Here is a 19113-nt window from a genome sequence, read left to right on the forward strand (position 1 = left end):
GGAGCTTCCTCTTTAATTTCTTTCAACTCAAATCATAATGTCTTTAGCAGCATCTACCGGAGTAACCAGCCAGTAAAATTATGTAGAAAAAACAGCATTATCACGTAAAAAATTTCATGCGCGGTGGACGCTGGCGGAAAGGCAAGTGAACGGAGCATGTTTGTCCTCCGGTGGATCACCGACACGTGGGGTGCTAGGCGCGGTAGGATCGTATACGGCCAAGCACAGGCGGGTCCGGGTCATTTATAAGAGAGTACCAAACGCCAACCGACCAACTGACCAACGCCCTTGAGCCCGTTGACCGTGTTGGGGGCCGATGGCAACCCGCCGTGTACGCTCGCTTTACTCCACGGCGGCATGTTCCGTACCTCACCGCTCAATCTACTACGACTTGCTGGTAACTAAATTGCGCGCGCAAACGGTGGAAAGGTCTGAACGTACCGGATTTACTCGCTAGTACTCCCTCCGTTTATTTTTCTACTCGTGGTCAAATTCAAACTACACATGGTTTGACCAAATTTATATAAAAAAATATAAGCATCTATAATACTAATGCTATATAGTATGAGAACACATTTTATGGTGCATATGATAATATTGATTTCATATTATGAATGTTGATATTTTTTAATATAAAATTCGTCAAACTTTACAAAACTTGAATTTAATCAAAATTTATATGCAGACTAAAAGAACAAAGGAAGCATGTAAGACTAGCTATATACTCCGTCCGTGTATATGTCGTTTTTTATCTGCGCCATATCCTACATATTTTTACTGTACTCAACGTCCAGTACTACGTATAAGTATCACGTAGGAAGAAAAATCTACGGTGGTAACTAAAATATCGACTAGTAGTATTTCTGAATCTCGTCAGTTTATCATGTCAACCAGAAGGTGATCGTAGAGAAAAGAAGATCACCCGCGCGCGATTCATCGCACATAACCTGCATCAGTCCGACGTGGAGCGCGATACGCATGCCCCACTGCATGTTTTCCTTTTCGAAGCCAGATACGTACTACTCCCTCCGTCCGGAAATATTTGTCGGATAAATGGACGTATCTAGACATATTTTAGTGTTAGATACATCCATTTTTAGTCATTTCTACGACAAGTATTTTCGGACGGAGGGAGTACGTACTAGTACTACACAGTGTTCCACTTTCACTGACCGATACGCGGAGAGCAACTTCGGAAAAAACGATCTCCCACATAACCATCCACGTGTCGGGCCGGCGTGAGCTGACCCGACCGTCCAACCCTCGCCGCTACCCTAATCAGGTGAGGAAAAGCTTAATGCGACGGGCAAAGCGGTCGTCGGCATTCTTAATTCTGGAGATTTCGGCTGATCCGTGTTCTGCGAGACATTTTGTAGAGACGTCCCTCTCGACGAAAGCGAAAGTTTATCTATACTGGCGCACGGGAGCGTAATTCCAGTTTCGAGGAAGGAGCAGCAAGGCAAAAGGAAAGGACGTATACAGAAATAAATAAAATCAGAAAAATTAGAAAAAGGGGGAAATAATTGAAAAGAAGAGATCGCTAACTGCTAGTGTGCGCTGATGCTACAGAGGAAGCAGCGTCACCTTTACCCCCGCCAGTCCACTCCAAACCGCAACGGCCCTACGGTCCCGGGTCCTCTCCTCTGCCTCTGCCTATAAATAGGCGCCTCCACTTGCGGTTTGGCAACAGCACAGCCAGCAAAACCTTCCTCAAACAGCCCACTCGCCAGCAAGCTCGAGTCGAGCGAGCTCGTAGTCCAGTCTCTTGCAGCAGCAACACACACACGTCTCACTGAGAGCAAGCTCTCGATCGTTTGAGTGATCATCCATGGACTTTGACCTGCTGTTGAGCTCCAGCCCCGAGGCGCAGCTCGCGCTGATGAACACCATGCTCCAGCTCGAGCAGGCGCTCAACGACCAGTCGCTGATGATGGCGGAGGCGTCGCCGCCGATATCGCCCGTGCAGACCCCTTCGCACAGCCTCTCGCCTCCGCCGCACGTGTCCACGGCCTGCGCGGCCGCCGACGCCGGCTATTTTTACCATCAGGACCTGCATGCCCAGGCCGCCCCGGCGGGCTACGCCGGCACCGGCGGCGTGCACCAGGAATACGTGGTGTCCCCGGGCGCCGCCGTCTTCGACGGCGCCGGCGGCGCGCCGCAGGGTTACTCGTCCCCGTCCTCGTCGGACGCGATGCGGGAGATGATCTTCCACATCGCGGCGCTGCAGCCGGTGGAGGTCGACCCGGAGGCGGTGCGCCCGCCGAAGCGCCGCAACGTGCGGACCTCCAAGGACCCGCAGAGCGTGGCGGCGAGGCTGCGGCGGGAGCGCATCAGCGAGCGCATCCGCGTCCTGCAGCGCCTCGTCCCCGGCGGCACCAAGATGGACACCGCCTCCATGCTCGACGAGGCCATCCACTACGTCAAGTTCCTCAAGTCCCAGGTGCAGTCGCTCGAGCTCGCCGCCGCCGCCACCGGCGCGGCCGCCCACCGCGCCGCTGCCTTCGCCTACCCCGCCATGCAGCACGCGCCGTGGTAGCCCGTCCTCATCAGCACGGCTCGTCGACGCTTCAGCTACCATGATAGCAGTGATTCAATAATCCTTCCTTCCGTTTCTGTCGCCGGCCCGCGCCGCGCGCACCAGCTCGTCGTCCTCGATCGCTTTTGGAGTTCCTCGGATGATTTCTGTAGCTCTGTGCGGCTGTGTGCATGGCCACATGCATGAATGTGTGTAAAGATGTGTAGTAGGAACCTTCTAGTTACATTTACTGTCGTTGTTACCGCATGCTAGCTAGCTCGTACGTGGTTTGCTCCAAGCTTTTTTTGGACTCGCAAGCCCGTCCATGCGCGTACGTTACCTACGTACTAGTGTACTGCTACCACTAGGGATGTGCACCTTTCTTTTACCTTATCAATGCAGTATTTTTTCATGCACAACAGTGTGATCCTAAAATTTCGTTGGCGTGCATGCATGCATGCATCTGAATGAACAATACCCATTGTCCTTTCTCTCCTTCGCTACATTTAGCAGTACCACGTACGTACGGCACGGCCGATCGACCTGACTAGTCTAGAAAGTTGACCGTTCATCAATGGCAATGGCAGTAGCACGTACTACTACGTAGAGGTTCGCCTCAAGGAAATGTCAGTAACCGGGCCGTGCCTTTGCTGATTGCTTGTCGTCACGCCGTCGGCTACCTCGCGCGTCCCTCTGCTCGCCGGCCGTTCTCACGCTGCATGCGCAAGCAGGAAGGGGGGTACGTAATAAGTAGCTACTTGACCGCTGCTCCGTAGCACTGCCGGGGTGCCGGCCGGAGAGGACGCCGGCCGTACGCACGCAGGGCCTAGCTAGCTACGTGACTCACCCGCGAAGCAAGCGGAAGCTAGGCACGCAAGTTAACTTTGGCAAGCGGCAACGGTAAACGGTGAACCATGCGATCGTCCATGGACGATCCCGGCCGGCAGGGTCAGGCGTGCATGCACAAGCACAACCGCTTCTGCCGTCGCGTGCTTTCCGCATGTGGCAGTGTCTGTACGTACGTCCACGCCGGCTTTGAATACGGGGCCAAGCCAACAGTTTGGGGGCCGCCTGATCGATCGATCGACCTGCCTGCTAGATCGACTAGTGGTTGCTGTTGTCTCGAAACCGTTGCGGAGTTATGGCCGGTCGAGCCCCAGTGGGTTCATGGGTAAATCATGGATGGTCCAGCCGGTCGATCGAGAGCCCGCCATGGATCGATCTGCCGTTCGTGTTCGGTATGCCAGTGCGTGGTCCATCGTGCATTGCATGGACCGGTATTCCTAGAAGCATCACATGGTCGTTGGAACATGGAATATAATATAAGCATTGAGATATCTGTTGCTGATCTCGACCGTGATGATCAATAATTGATGTTCTCTGTCTGCATTCTGCACTAATCTATTAGTCTTAACTTGCCGCAAATTCTATATGTTAGTCTCAGCTAATTAATTAAGGATGTCCTAGAGGAAAGTTTGAGCTTGGCCCTAAAATAAATAATCGTTCACGCGTGCGGTTTGATCGAGGCCTACCTCTCTGTAACAGCAGAAGCTTTGTTGGTACTCCTCCGTTTCATAATTTTTATCGTGGTTTTAGTTTACATTTGAACTAACACCATGACAAGAATTATGAAACAGAAGGAGTAGAAGTTACTACTTCCCGAGAAAAGGCCCATTGAAGTTACTGTAGGGACTAAGAATCTGAAACAGAGTTGCCACGGAGATGCATGATCTCATCAGCGATGTTGGGTTGTAACTCCGCTGAACAGAACAGTGAATTCCATCCATGCATGCAGGTTTGCGGGTTCAGCCAACAGTGAACCTGGTTCCAGGACCACCGGATCTATAATCTCCGCCATAAATCCCGTGTCTAGCGAGTCGGAACCTAGTCACCATTCATGTCTTCTTCACGGCACTTGATGTCGTTCTACCCACACGATCCAAAGTAAAAGGCCAAAAATATACTCCTTCCGTCCAAGAAAATGTGTCCATCAAATGAATGTATCTAGCATCAAGTTAGTGTTAGATACATTCATTTGAGAGACAAATTCAAGACAAGCTTTTTTGAACAGAGGGAGTTGTAGATGGCACACCACACCACACACAACCATCTCTACTCTACATGGGCGTACATGCATGCATATCAAACGAATAGTAGCACACACGACACGATAAATATTCCCGAATTAACTGACGGTGAAAGCACAGAAATGAACAGCGGTTAACCAGGCGGAAAAGGTCCAAATATAAAGCAGATTTGGTTCACGTACGATGAAATTAACAAGGCAGCGACTCCACTCGAGAGAAAATCCACTTCGCGGATGCTGGCTCACTGATTAGCCGTCCTAAAGAGATGCTACAAATCTATAGAATATATCCACGTCTCTTTCGGCCGCCACGTGGCAGTGTGCTAGCCGAGAGGGAAGTTGCCGCTGCTCCGTGACGTGACCCACCGCACAAAGTTTACACGCGGTTTGACTGCTTCCAGAGCTATGGCTGTCGGCGACGACGGCAATTCAGCAACAGCTAGCTGGATCGAGGCCGCTCTCACTCTCAGTCCCCCGGCTGACCGACCGAGACGGCGAGAAGCACAGAGCCAGGTGCATGCGACCGATCGAGCTCGGATAAAACCACCTGTAACATTTCACACACGCAGCGCTCGCCGGATCGCTGACACATCAGGGGAACCAGTGCCGGGGGGCGCCCCCGATCCGCGCCATGTCGCCGTCGCCGCGAAAGTCCGGGCCGGCGGGTCGCCGTCGACGAGGACACGCGTCGCGCGGCGAGGAGCCACGGGCCCGCGCGCTGCAGAGGAGAGATCTGCGCGGGATCCCGTGCATCCCCCCTCGGCCGGTGCTGGGATCGAACGAGGAAAAACAGCGGCAGCACCAACGTAGGCCGAGGCCGATCCGGCGCCGTATCTCCTCCCTCCCAACCAACCAACCTGGGCTCGATCCGCCTCGGCCCTCGCTTTCCCGTCATGCTTGATCCGTTGATCGATCTTTTCCACGCCTTTTTTTTCCAAATTTTCCTATTTATTTACTATACTTTCTTCGGTCCTCGCCGCTGCTTTGAGATACCATGCACGACCAACGGGGCCGTGCCACGTGGTCGACCGGGCCAGTAGGAGCACGGCGCGTGTAGGATCTCCCCGCCTTGTCCATATCGTCCGTGTCCCCCGGCCCATCCGTACGTCTCCGTCCGTGTGTCCCCGTTTCCTTCTCCATGACATGTACGTACTTGGATCGATCGGTAGCGCAAAGCAGAATGTATCTGTATATTTGGTGTGATGTACGAGTCGCTGGAGGTTCACGTAGATCGCAACATGTCATTGAGGGGAACAAGAAGGCGTCGCATCGGTCCCGTCGAGTGCTTGCGATCCATGGTTGTCTGGTTTGGTTTGGGGTGTGTGGTTTGGATGACTTGTACATTTAACATGTGAGGAATTCTGTGTGTATCAGTGTATGTGTAGGCTTTTGCCCGGCAGCAATAGTTTTCTCCACCCAAATCCAAATCCAAATAATGCCTTGCTTTAAGCTCGAATTTGTGATCGATCTTGTGGGGGGCGGCCTTGATTTGGGCCCGCGCACCAACCCTCATCGGAAATGTTTGGGAGCGGAAGGAAGGCTGGTGGATGCTGCTGCCCTCGAGAAACAAAATGTTGGGCAGGATGCATGCACCTTAACCACCCCACGGAAGTGGACTAGCTAGGATTCTAGGAAAGGTGTGTATCCCTTTGAGCCAATGAATAGTACAGGGCCAATGAGATAACTAAAGATTGGTGGGATATATAACAAAAAAGGAAGAGACTTGTAACATATGCGACGTATTTGAGATTCCTATCGATCTCATTCTTCAGCTAGATGGGATTACTATATTTCCATGTGCAAACAAATTTGACCTAGCCAGTGTGGACCTAGCAATCATGTCATGCCGGTCTTTAGAGAGAGCTTACCATTTAATGGGTCTATTAGTGGAGTGGGTAAATTGCATCCCCACAAATGTAGATCAAAATTTATGTTGAACGTAATAATATGTGTCTCGTTGATTATATTTGAAGTGTTGTCTCATAGATTATAGGCATGTTTGGTTCATAAGTCCTATGACTTTTTCTAGTCCCAACTAAAAAGTCTCTAGTCCCTAAAAAATCCCTTCTTGTTTGTTTCCAGAGAGTAAAAAGTCTCTAGTCCCTTCCTAAAGGTTATTAAATGACCATGTTGCCCCTGTTAGAGAATATGTTTCCGTAGCATCTCAAACTCCTTTCCTTCTCCTACTCAAACTCCTTGTAATATTCCTTGTACTCCAAGCTTGGCTTCGGCCGCATCAATCAATATAAACAGAACCGCAGCTCCCCTCGAGGGAGTAGGAACGCTTATTATCTTTCATGGTATCAGAGCTACCTCTTCTCCTACATCTAGCCACAAATCAAAACCCTAGAACCACATATCATCATCTCCATGGCTTCTTCGTCCGGCGTCGGCCTCAACCTCGGATCGCCGCCATCTGAGAAGCTAGCAAGAGGAAACTTCATCCTCTGGAAGACCCAGGTGCTCCCAGCCCTGCGAGGTGCGCAGGTAACCGGGCTCCTGGACAACTCTGACGCCGCTCCACCCAAGACTGTGGAGATCACGAAGGCGGACAAGACGACGGCCCTCGAGCCGAACCCTCTGTACGGGCCCTGGATCGCCAAAGACCAGCAGGTCCTGTCATATCTTCTCAACTCCATGTCTCCAGAAATTCTTGCGCAAGTCGTCGGGAAGGACTCCACCTATGAGCTCTGGACGACGGTGAACAATCTCTTCGCCTCGCAATCACAGTCCCGGATCACCAATCTAAGGATCGCGATCACCAATACCAAGAAGGGCACAATGTCGAGCTCGGCGTATATGGCGAAGATGAAAAGCCTTGGGGATGAACTAGCTGCCGCTGGTCGTCCCGTCTCTGATCCGGAGATGGTGGACTACATACTCGCAGGACTCGACCGCGACTACGACTCCGTGGTGGCGGCGATCGGCGCTGTCAAGAACACAATCACCGCCGATGACCTCTTCGCTCAGATCTCCGCCTTTGATCAGAGGATGGAGATGCTGGGAGACTCGTCTTCAGGCGGGTTTCATTCATCTGCCAACGCCGTCTACAGAGGCCGCGGCCAGTCCCGTGGTAGATCCTGTGGGCGAGGAGGAAGAGGGCGCGGCCGCGGTGACCGCGGTGACCGCGGTGACCGCCAGCCTTCTCCTGCAAATAGAGGCGGCGGATTCAGAGGACGCCCTCGACAGCAACAGCAACAGCAGGTACGCGAGCAGCAGCATGACTATCCTGAGTGCCAGATATGCTATAGACATCATCCAGGAGGTGCACGTGTCTGCTGGTGGCGCTATGAAGAGAATGATCAAGAAGAGAAGGAGGCGCATGCTGTCTCCTATGGCGTGGACACTAATTGGTACGCAGACAGTGCAGCAACAAATCACATCACAGGTGAACTTGACAAGCTGACAGTACGGGAGAAGTACAACGGAGGCGACCAAATTCGCACGGCAAGCGGTTCTGGTATGAATATCACCCACATTGGTAGTTCAATTGTTCAAAACCCCATGAAAAATTTGCACCTTAAAGATGTCTTGCATGTTCCTCAAACTTCCAAAAATCTTGTTTCTGTTCATCGATTCACCCTTGATAATAATGTTCTTATAGAATTCTATCCTCACTTTTTCTTGGTTAAGGATTTGAGCACAAGGAGAATTATTCTTAAAGGACGGTGCGTGGGAGGCCTCTATCCACTCATATCATCATCATCATCTTCATGGTCCAATAAACAAGCAAATATTGTCACCAAGCCATCATCATCAAGGTGGCATAGTCGATTAGGTCATCCATCTTCAGTCATAGTTAAATATGTTCTTAGCAAAAATAAACTCTCTTATGAGAATAGTGTTGAGTCAGTTTGTGATCCGTGTCAACAAGCAAAAAGTCATCAATTACACTATCCCATCTCTACTAGTGTGTCTACTGCTCCTCTACAACTTATATTTTCAGATGTATGGGGACCAGCCCCTACTTCAGTTGGGAGATTTTCTTACTATGTAAGCTTTATTGATGACTATAGTAAATTTACTTGGATTTACTTGTTAAAGAAACGGTCTGATGTATTCCAAGTCTTCATCAATTTTCAAAACCTTGTTGAACGCAAACTGAACTCCAAGATCATTGCTATGCAAAGTGACTGGGGTGGTGAGTATGAAAAATTGAACTCTTTCTTCCAAAAACTTGGTATTTCACATCATGTCTCTTGCCCTCATGCTCATCAACAAAACGGATCTGCTGAAAGAAAGCACCGTCACATAGTTGATATGGGGCTAGCATTGCTAGCAAATGCATCCATGCCACTCAAATTCTGGGATGAAGCATTCTTAACCGCTACATATCTTATCAATTTGCTTCCTAGTAAAGTCATCAAATTTGAAACACCTATTACACGACTCCTTGGTGTCACACCCAACTACACATCTCTTCGTGTTTTCGGTTGTGCATGTTGGCCCAACCTCAGACCCTATAACACACGCAAACTTGCTTTTCGCTCCAAAAAGTGTGTCTTCTTAGGCTATAGTCCCATGCACAAAGGAGTTAAATGTCTAGATGTTCCTACTAGTAGGGTCTACATATCCAGAGATGTAGTTTTTGATGAGTCAGTGTTCCCTTTTGCTTCTCTTCATCCCAATGCTGGTGCACTTCTCTGCAAGGAAATCCTTCTTCTTCCTCCACATCTTCGGTCTTTTGATCATGGGGGCGACAGTTGTACTAACCAAAGTGATGATATTCCTGCTGGTATTGGTTCTTCTCTGTTGCCTGTACAGGTCCCTGGTGAAAACGGCGCTCAAAATGATCAAAATTTCGAAAATCAAGCTCAAGATCATCTTATATTTCATGCTGAGGAAGGAGACGAACCTGACACAGATGACGAAGCTGATCCGGCGGCGCCTGCAACTCCTGTTCGTGCGCAGACCTCGGATCCCGCGGCCAAATCAGCCTCGGATCGCGCTCCCACCAACCGCAGCGCTGATTCAGCAGCAGGCGGGACCAGCTGCGGGGTCGGCTGCGGGGCCGAATCCGCCTCGCCCAGCGCGCGCCACTCCCACGCCGCCACCTCAGCAGCAGGCGGGACCAGCCATGGGGCCGAATCTCCCTCGCCCAGCGCGCGCCTGCAACCGCGGTCGGGCGGTTGATCCGCTGTGCCGGCTTGGGCGGCTGGCACCCGTGTGGTGGACACACAAGCGGCCACACCAACGGCTACAGGATCCTCTGCGCAGGTGGCGCCAGATTCGCCTGTGTCATCACATGCAGCTTCCTCGGGATCTTCTGCGGCGAGTGCTCCTGTGGTCCAGCCAGCAGTTTCTTCACGAGTTATGACTCGATTACAGAAAGGTATACGAAATCCTAAAATAAAAAAAGATGGGACTATACCATATGGAATGTTGTGTATTTCAGGAGAACCAACAACATTGCATAGTGCACTTGATGATCCTAAGTGGAAGAAGGCAATGGATGAGGAATATTCTGCACTTATGAGGAACAAGACATGGCATCTTGTACCAAATAAGAAAGGTAAAAATATCATCGATTGCAAATGGGTTTACAGAATTAAAAAGAAGGCAGATGGCTCCATTGACAGGTACAAAGCACGTCTCGTTGCAAAGGGTTTTAAACAACGTTATGGTATTGATTATGAGGACACTTTCAGTCCTGTTGTTAAAGCTGCAACTATCAGACTTGTGCTAGCCATTGCTGTATCCAAGGGTTGGAGTCTACGACAGCTAGATGTACAGAATGCATTTTTGCATGGCATTCTAGAAGAGGAAGTGTTTATGAGACAACCACCTGGTTATGAGGACAAGAAGTCACCACATTATGTTTGCAAGCTTGACAAGGCACTCTATGGTTTAAAACAAGCACCCAGAGCATGGTACTCCAGATTGAGCTTACAGTTGAAATATCTTGGTTTCATTGCCTCCAAAGCTGATACATCATTGTTTATTTATAACAAGGCTGGAGTAGTCATTTTTGTGCTTATATATGTTGATGATATCATCGTTGCAAGTTCTTCACAAAATGCTACTAATGCACTTCTGCATGATTTGAGCTCAGAGTTTGCCTTGAAAGACCTAGGTGATTTGCATTTCTTCCTAGGTATTGAGGTCAAGAAAACTCAAGATGGAATTGTGTTAAATCAGGAGAAATATATCACTGAGCTTCTGTCTCGCATGGGGATGAAGAATTGCAAGCCAGTTCCTACACCTTTGTCTTCCTCAGAAAAACTTTCAGCATATGAAGGTGTGCCACTTCAGGAGGAGGAAAGTACAAGGTATAGGAGTACTGTGGGAGCATTACAATATTTAACTCTCACACGTCCAGATATCTCATTTGCTGTCAACAAGGTTTGTCAATATCTGCATGCACCTACTTCTGCACATTGGTCAGCTGTCAAGAGAATTGTAAGATATGTAAAGCATACTATGGGAATAGGACTTCATTTCAAACGGTCTAATTCCTCTCTTGTGAGTGCATTCTCTGATGCTGACTGGGCAGGATGCAGTGATGACAGAAGATCAACTGGAGGCTTTGCAGTATTTTTTGGGTCTAACCTTATTTCTTGGAGTGCCAGAAAGCAAGCCACCGTGTCACGGTCAAGCACAGAAGCTGAATATAAGTCCTTGGCAAATGCAACTGCAGAAATTATTTGGGTTGAATCACTTCTTGAGGAATTGGGAATCAAGAAGAATCGTATCTCATGTTTATGGTGTGATAACTTGGGAGCAACATATTTGTCCGCAAATCCTGTGTTTCATGCAAGGACAAAGCACATCGAAATTGATTTTCACTTTGTGCGAGAAAGGGTTGCAGTCAAGAAACTCGAGATACGGTTTATTCCCTCCAAGGATCAAGTAGCAGACGGTTTTACAAAGGCATTGCCATCAAGACCATTTGAGGAGTTCAAGAGTAATCTTAATCTAGGGTAGTTAAGATTAAGGGAGGGTGTTAGAGAATATGTTTCCGTAGCATCTCAAACTCCTTTCCTTCTCCTACTCAAACTCCTTGTAATATTCCTTGTACTCCAAGCTTGGCTTCGGCCGCATCAATCAATATAAACAGAACCGCGGCTCCCCTCGAGGGAGTAGGAACGCTTATTATCTTTCAGCCCCTAGTGTATAAAAAAATAACAATCAAACAACATCATGGAGTGGCGGGCCAATGGGTGCATAGAGGGGCATTGTTGGAAAAGTCCCAAAAAGACTCTCCCTGAGAGTCTTCTTCATTTAGTCCTAAATGCCTAGTTTAGTCATAAAAAGTCCCTCCCATTTGATAAAAAAGTCTCTAAAAAGAACTTTTTCTAGTCTCTACACAAAAAAATCCCTGAAAACAAACACCCCCTATAGACACACTATTTTTACTGCGGGGGCAGAGAGACAACGACATTCTTACGATAGCCAGATGCTCGTGGCCACTTTGACAATCTTAAATCTCCGTAATTTCATTCTTCAGTAGACACTGATGCAAGCGGGGTGTGAGGTTGATGGTATGCGTGTGTGTTTGTATCATACTCGGCCCACCTGAAAAAAAAACACCACTCTTTTAAAATACTCAAGCATGTTGTGTTCAACTAGTGCGCTCCCTTATTTCGGCACGGTACATGCAGCGAATACTCATGAGTTTGGTTTCAAATCACGTAGGGACATCAAATCTGAAGATGATCCAAGCAGCACAGCAGTGGCCACGCACGCCCTTGACCATCCGGCAATCAGCTATCCCCTCAACAATTTCCGCTAGCTAATCATGACACACTTTAAGCATAAATTCACGTCCAAACACTTGTCGCCCGGTTACTCGTTCGTTGCCGCCGGGAACGGAACACACGCATAGGCTAGGGCCGTCCGGCAGAGAAGGTTTACACTGCTATGAGTCGCGCAGAATTCTCACATGATCCTTCTCACCCCGCCCATCAGGGTCACAGCAGGCGTAGGGTGGTACTAGCGGAGCACAGGGGCAGGACCATGCATGGTGGCCGCCGCCCAAGCGCCGGACCCTCCGCCATAGATGCGTGTTAGCGCGTACAAGTACCAACCGTCGGTACCCGTCACCGGCAATCGTGATCAGCGCCCGGCGGCCGGCACCACGCATGTCTGCCCAGCCAGCCATTGAATGCCCCGCACCTAGAACCACAGTAGCGACCGGTCGAAGGCGCGGTGATCCTCAGGCAGCAGCAGCACGCGGCCACCCCTCGTTGCATGTCCCTCGGCGGGGCAGCCGCCCAAGACCTGAGCCGGCCCATGTGGCCCTTCGCTTTGTCGGACGGCAACACACCACTGCTCGATCGGCTTCTGTGGGTGTGGCCCGAGCAGGAGCAGTCCAGCACTATGCGGGATCAGAAAGGCTCAAAAGAGTGTATCCTGCGTCTATGTCTAAGTCTAACACATAGTGCGCCGAGTGCGTGATTGCAGTTCAGGAGTTTTACGAATGCGTACATTGTTCAGGCTCTAGCGCTGTTGGGAATTTCCGGGAGTTTTTACAGTTCTGTAAGCCGAGAGAAACAATGCTTTGTGCGTCGGGGTTTTCACATCATCAAGCCGACGATCGAAGAATGTCTTCTGTATTTTTAGAAGCTCCGACAAAGTAGCTTATGCCTGAGACGTCCTGTAGGGATCAATGTTCCCCAGATGCTCCTTTCTTTGCAAGAATCGTGATCTGCTACTCCTATGTCAGTCTACACTTGCATTAGAGAACATCAACCTCTTTTTTCGAAGGCTTAAGTCTGTACTCCTTGTTGGAAATATAAGCAATTTACCAAATAATTTTACTAACGGAAATACTAGATAAAGCATGATTAATATAGCAAAGATAAAGCAAATGATGTAATCTGACAGAGAGAAGGTAAATAGCATCTGCATATATGAACTTGAACTGAACACATCTAGAACAAACACTAGATCAAGTTGCATATACGAAGTAGAACCTAACATATGTAGGGCAGATACTAGAGCAAATAAATGTGGCAGGACTTCTAACAGAAAGAGCAAGAACACGTACCGGATAGCAGCAGCAGAAGCACTGGACTTGGGGTCGACATCCTTGCCAGCCATGTCGTCGGTGAGGTTGTCGACGTCGGGGAAGTAGTTGTCAGAGTCCGAGGCGTCCATGATGAAGAAGTCAGTAGTCGCGCGGAGCGCTCCCCAAAAGACTTATCACCCTTCTCCCGTATAGGACTCAAAGAGGTGCGGTTTCGGAGACCTACTGTCCCGACCTGCGGTGCACGCCGCAAGCCGGGATGGGGAAGATCGTAGCAGCAGCTCAGTGGTCGGGAATTTGGAGGCGAGAGGGTTGTGTTATTCTGGTGTGTCTCTCTGGGAGGAGCGACCTCCCTTTTATAGACGCAAAAGAAGAAGGCGAGAGGGCATCGACGGGAGGTGAAACAAAGAGAGGGAGGCGAAGTGAACAACCAGCACCCACAGGGATGCGCCGTTCGCATTCAGTCTCCACTATAGCAAAAATCTTTTCAACTTCCGTGTACCAGTCGTGCGTGGCAAAAATTTAGATATCCGCTCATACCCGCAACCCGTGGCGCGGCGCGCGGCGGAGGAGAAGCGCGCATGAATGTCCCTCTTATTCTCATACTCATACATGTGAGAAAATATTATCCCTTATAAGGAGGTCCAACTCCCACCAAACTAGCAATGTTGTATTAAACTTTAGTTCCACACCTTGCCTTGCATGAATGGGCTGCGTGGACCTCTAGGATTTATTAGAAATTTCTGAAACTGTTATTGGACTGGCTCAAAATAGACAAAATCCCAACACTCCTTTCGTAAAGAAATATAAAAGCGTTTAGTTTACTAAAGCAGCGGAGTACTTTGTATAGGGTTGGAATAAAAGACACTCTTTGCCCAAAGAAAACAGTTGACATGCATAACATATAAGTGTTAAATTGCTCACTGGCTAATCATTTCCAAAAGAGCCCAAAATTGATACGCATCAGTACGTATTCCATACGTTAATGCATACAGATATATTGTTCTCACTGCCTCTACGTGCAGCAGCGCATACACATACAAATAGCATATCAGTTATCAAATTCTTATTTTGAATATTCACAATTCAATAATCAAAGAAGGACGTAAACTCCGGTGAGCCATGATCGATCTCGGTCCATCTACAGAAAAATAGTACCTTACAAATTAAGTTCATGAGAATTTTTTTATTCTAAATAACCCATGGCTTCATGTATATTATGAGTCTATGAGAGTTTTAAGCATATATTTTGTGTTAATTCTTGTTACATGAACTCCTTGTAGGAACAGAGAAACTTCCGTTATATTTTTCCATCAAATCAATCACAATATTTACAACTGGATCTTGGTTGGACACCATGATTGTTAACTATAATGCGTCTAATCCAAGTGCAGTCGCCCTTACGCTCGCTGGCATCTCACTTCCGCTGTCTTTGCCAAGTGTGATGTGAAGCATCACCCGGTCCGCGTGCTGTCTGTTCTAAGTATTTAGGTGTGTGTGTGTGCGCGCGCGCCACTGGGAAACGGTCTAGGTTCATTTGCGCGTGTGGTGCAAAAGTTAGTCAGGAGCTTTCACTAGAAAAGAGACTTGTATGTTTTCGGAACAGGAGCATGCATGGCACCCTTCGTTTTCTTCTCTTTTCCTTTTTGACAGTGTCACCCTTCGTTTTCTACTTACTTTGGCTACAACCTACAGGGTGTCTTATTTTTCAAGAAAACATTGATATATTCATCTCCGATCATGGCGGTACAACGAACACCGTAAATAATAAAAATTACATCCAGATCCGTAGGCCACCTAGCGACGACTGCAAGCACTGAAGCGAGCCGAAGGCGCGCCGCCGTCATCACCCTTCCCTCGCCGGAGCGCGGAAAACTTGTTGTAATAGACAGTTGGAAAGTCGTCATGCTAAGGCCCCATAGGACCAGCGCAACAGAACATCAACGGCCGCCGATGAATAGTAGTGTAGATTGGAAGGATCCAACCTGAAGAAGCACGAACATAGATGAACTACGACCAGATCCGAGCAGATTCACCAAAAACGGATCCGCCGGAGACAAATCTCCACATGCCCATAGACGATGCTAGATACACCACCGAGACGGGGACGAGGCGGGGAGAACCTTATTCCATCTTCAGGGAGCCACTGATGTCTCGTCTTCCTAAGCAGAATACGTACCCTAACAAAACTCGAAGAAACATCTGAAAACAAAGCCCTCCCACCAGTAAGGACCAGAATACACCGCGCCGCCATGGACCTAGGCCACCGAAGACGAGGCGGATTGGTGGGAGCGCAACCTACAGGGTGTCTATCGCACCCAAACTTTTCATTTCTTTTGATTTGAGTCTTGAGAGACACCCAACGTTTCTCTCTTGTTGCCTAGAGGAATCTCTCATTTCCTTTTACAGTCTTGTTGATTGGATAGGGAACGATGAAATCCATGTTTCTTGGAGTAAATTCCAAGCACAATTGACGACTTGAGTTTCATTGACACAACGCATGTACATTTAAAAATAACTGTACATATTTGCTCATGTGTTACAACGGGAGATAAATATTATACTAAGTTAATTCATGTTTTACTTGCACATATTAGTGTGATTGTATAAAAAATAGTATTTTATTTATTAATCATTTATTGTTTTACCAAGGAAAAGTGAATTTTGTTTGGTACATCAATAAGAGATGACGCAGTTGATGCGGTTTTTAGTGAAAACCAATGAAAAAGCCAGAGGTGGAAGGAAAGTTTCTTAATAAAAACAGAGAGGGGCGGGGAGGGGAGAGGTTGGAGTAAGGATGAGCAAACGACACAACCTTATATTCTTTTTAAGTAGGAGAGAAAATCCAGATGGACAATAGTTTTTCGGACCACAACAAATCACCGGAATAATAGCAGACTTTGGCCCGAAACAAATAAAGAGAAATTTCTTGGCTGAGAAAGCAATGTGGAAGAATTAATGCAGAATTTGCAGACATTTCATATCATTTTTTTTAGAAACAACTGTAACTTTATCTCAACAACTTATTCGAAAAAAACTTTATCTCAAGAATAGTCCTTTGGATGCAAAATCTAAGAACCTACATATTAACTCTTAAAACTAAGTATTACAATGAAATCTCCTAGAGGCTACCTTATTCTTGGTGTTCATTCTTCAAATACAAAATACCACTAATAAACTTATTGAAATCACTAGTCTGCTAATGGTTTTGTCATATATCACCAAAGTTAAGTAAGGTATTGTGATATGTAATTTCAAGGTGTAATAGTAGTGAATCGCCTAAAGGTATCCTAGCACGTTGCGACTAGAAGTGGGGTAAGACTGAGGTTCGCGAATTTTCTCCATGGTTTTTATGGTGGTTTTTTCACATTGTGTTTTAGGCAATTTTTTTGTTTGTTTTCGACATTTAGTTTCAAGATCTGTTGTTTGTTTCCTTTTTTTTTTCTTTTCCTTTTTTTGCTTTATTTACGTTTATTATTATTTTCCTTTTTCTTCCATCTTTCCTTTTCACCATTTTATTTTCTTTTATATTCTCTAGCAGAAAATCCACTAACATTTTTATGACATACATGATCAGTTTTTTTATTATTTATATTATTTTAAAAAGTACATCTATTTTTGAGATATATGAACATTTAAATTTAAATTTTATGTACGCAAACATTTTCCCTGTAACACACGAACATTTGTCGCGGTACAAGAGCACATGAGCATTTACACGGGAACATTTTTCCTTGTTGTGACACACAGACAAATAAATCTGTGGACTTATTATTTTAATTGATGACAGAAAATTAATCCAAAATCTATATTATAAAAATAGAACATATAGCATCAAAAGAGGCCCATTTGAATATTTGTGTTCGGGCCAGAGAGTGTGAGCGAGGTGGTGCTATACAACTCATAGTTAGCTGTGCATTTTTCTCAAAAAAAAAAAAAGCTGCACATAGTTGGAGTTGCTTGCTTCCACCAATACATTGGAATTCAATTTATTGTGCCCATGAGTGCAAGGGTTTATAGCAGATGATAACTTCTGTCCTCACTTGCAGAACAAATGTATCAATCAGTAGAATAACACCCTAACCTTGGTAAACAACAATTCAACATAAATTTGTATACACAACAATTCTAGTGTGGCTGTAAATCTCAATGGCCATGGTATTCGCAACATGGTATAAGTGGATAATTTGCTTGGAAGAGTTTTTTATTTTCGTATCAAATAATAACTAAAAATGATAGGTCAGATGCACACTGCAACCTCCACTGTTCTTATCCAAACTGGCCAATGAATAAACTAACGAATTAGACAACAATATACAACTACAAAGAATGTAAATAGCACATATAATCTGATCATAATTATTCATAACATAGCTCATGTGACAATTGTATTGAGTCATGGGAGATAGAATGTTGCATGGTTACTGCTACAAACCAGTGGTGCAAGGAAGTGAAGGAAATATGCCCTAGAGGCAATAATAAAGTTATTATTTATTTCCTTATATCATGATAAATGTTTATTATTCATGCTAGAATTGTATTAACCGGAAATATAATACATGTGTGAATACATAGACAAACAGATTGTCACTAGTATGCCTCTACTTGACTAGCTCGTTGATCAAAGATGGTTATGTTTCCTAACTATAGACATGAGTTGTCATTTGATTAACAGGGTCACATCATTAGGAGAATGATGTGATTGACATGACCCATTCCGTTAGCTTAGCACCCGATCGTTTAGTATGTTGCTATTGCTTTCTTCATGACTTATACATGTTCCTATGACTATGAGATTATGCAACTCCTGTTTACCAGAGGAACACTTTGTGTGCTACCAAACGTCACAACGTAACTGAGTGATTATAAAGGTGCTCTACAGGTGTCTCCAAAGGTATTTGTTGGGTTGGCGTATTTTGATATTAGGATTTGTCACTCCGATTGTCGGAGAGGTTTCTCTGGGCCCTCTCAGTAATGCACATCACTTAAACCTTGCAAGCATTACAACTAATGAGTTACTTGCGGGATGATGTATTACAGAACGAGTAAAGAGACTTCCGGTAACGAGATTGAACTAGGTATTGAGATACCGACGATCGAATCTCGGCCAAGTAACATACCGATGACAAAGGGAACAACGTATGTTGTTATGCGGTTTGACCGATAAAGATATTCATAGAATATGTGGGAGCCAATATGAACATCCAGGTTCCGCTATTGGTTATTGAACAAAGACATGTCTCGGTCATGTCTACATAGTTCTCGAACCCGTAGGGTCCGCACGCTTAACGTTACGATGACCGTTATATTATGAGTTTATATGTTTTGATGTATCGAAGGTTGTTCGGAGTCCCGGATGTGATCACGGACATGACGAGGAGTCTCGAAATGGTCGAGACATGAAGATTGATATATTGGAAGCCTATGTTTGGATATCGGAAGTGTTCCGGGTGAAATCGGGATTTTACCGGAGTACCGGGAGGTTACCGGAACCCCCCGGGAGGTAAATGGGCCTTAGTGGGCCTTTACGGAGAAGAGGAGAGG

The 19113-nt window shown here is 46.7% G+C and overlaps 1 protein-coding gene across 1 annotated transcript; it reads left to right on the plus strand.

Annotated features, from left to right (window-relative positions):
• Positions 1–1700: 1700 nt before the first annotated feature.
• LOC123107149 (transcription factor HEC1) lies at positions 1701–2919 on the plus strand. The gene has a single exon (XM_044529154.1). The coding sequence runs from the start codon at positions 1829–1831 to the stop codon at positions 2534–2536; it is 708 nt and encodes a 235-aa protein (XP_044385089.1). The 5' UTR covers positions 1701–1828; the 3' UTR covers positions 2537–2919.
• Positions 2920–19113: the final 16194 nt, after the last annotated feature.

Source organism: Triticum aestivum, chromosome 5A (genome assembly GCF_018294505.1).
Source record: "Triticum aestivum cultivar Chinese Spring chromosome 5A, IWGSC CS RefSeq v2.1, whole genome shotgun sequence".
Taxonomy (NCBI): Eukaryota; Viridiplantae; Streptophyta; class Magnoliopsida; order Poales; family Poaceae; genus Triticum; species Triticum aestivum.

What these genes read in the sequence shown, in the direction of transcription:
- LOC123107149 (XM_044529154.1), top strand. Translation starts at nt 1,829, where the DNA reads ATGGACTTTGACCTGCTGTTGAGCTCCAGCCCCGAGGCGCAGCTCGCG.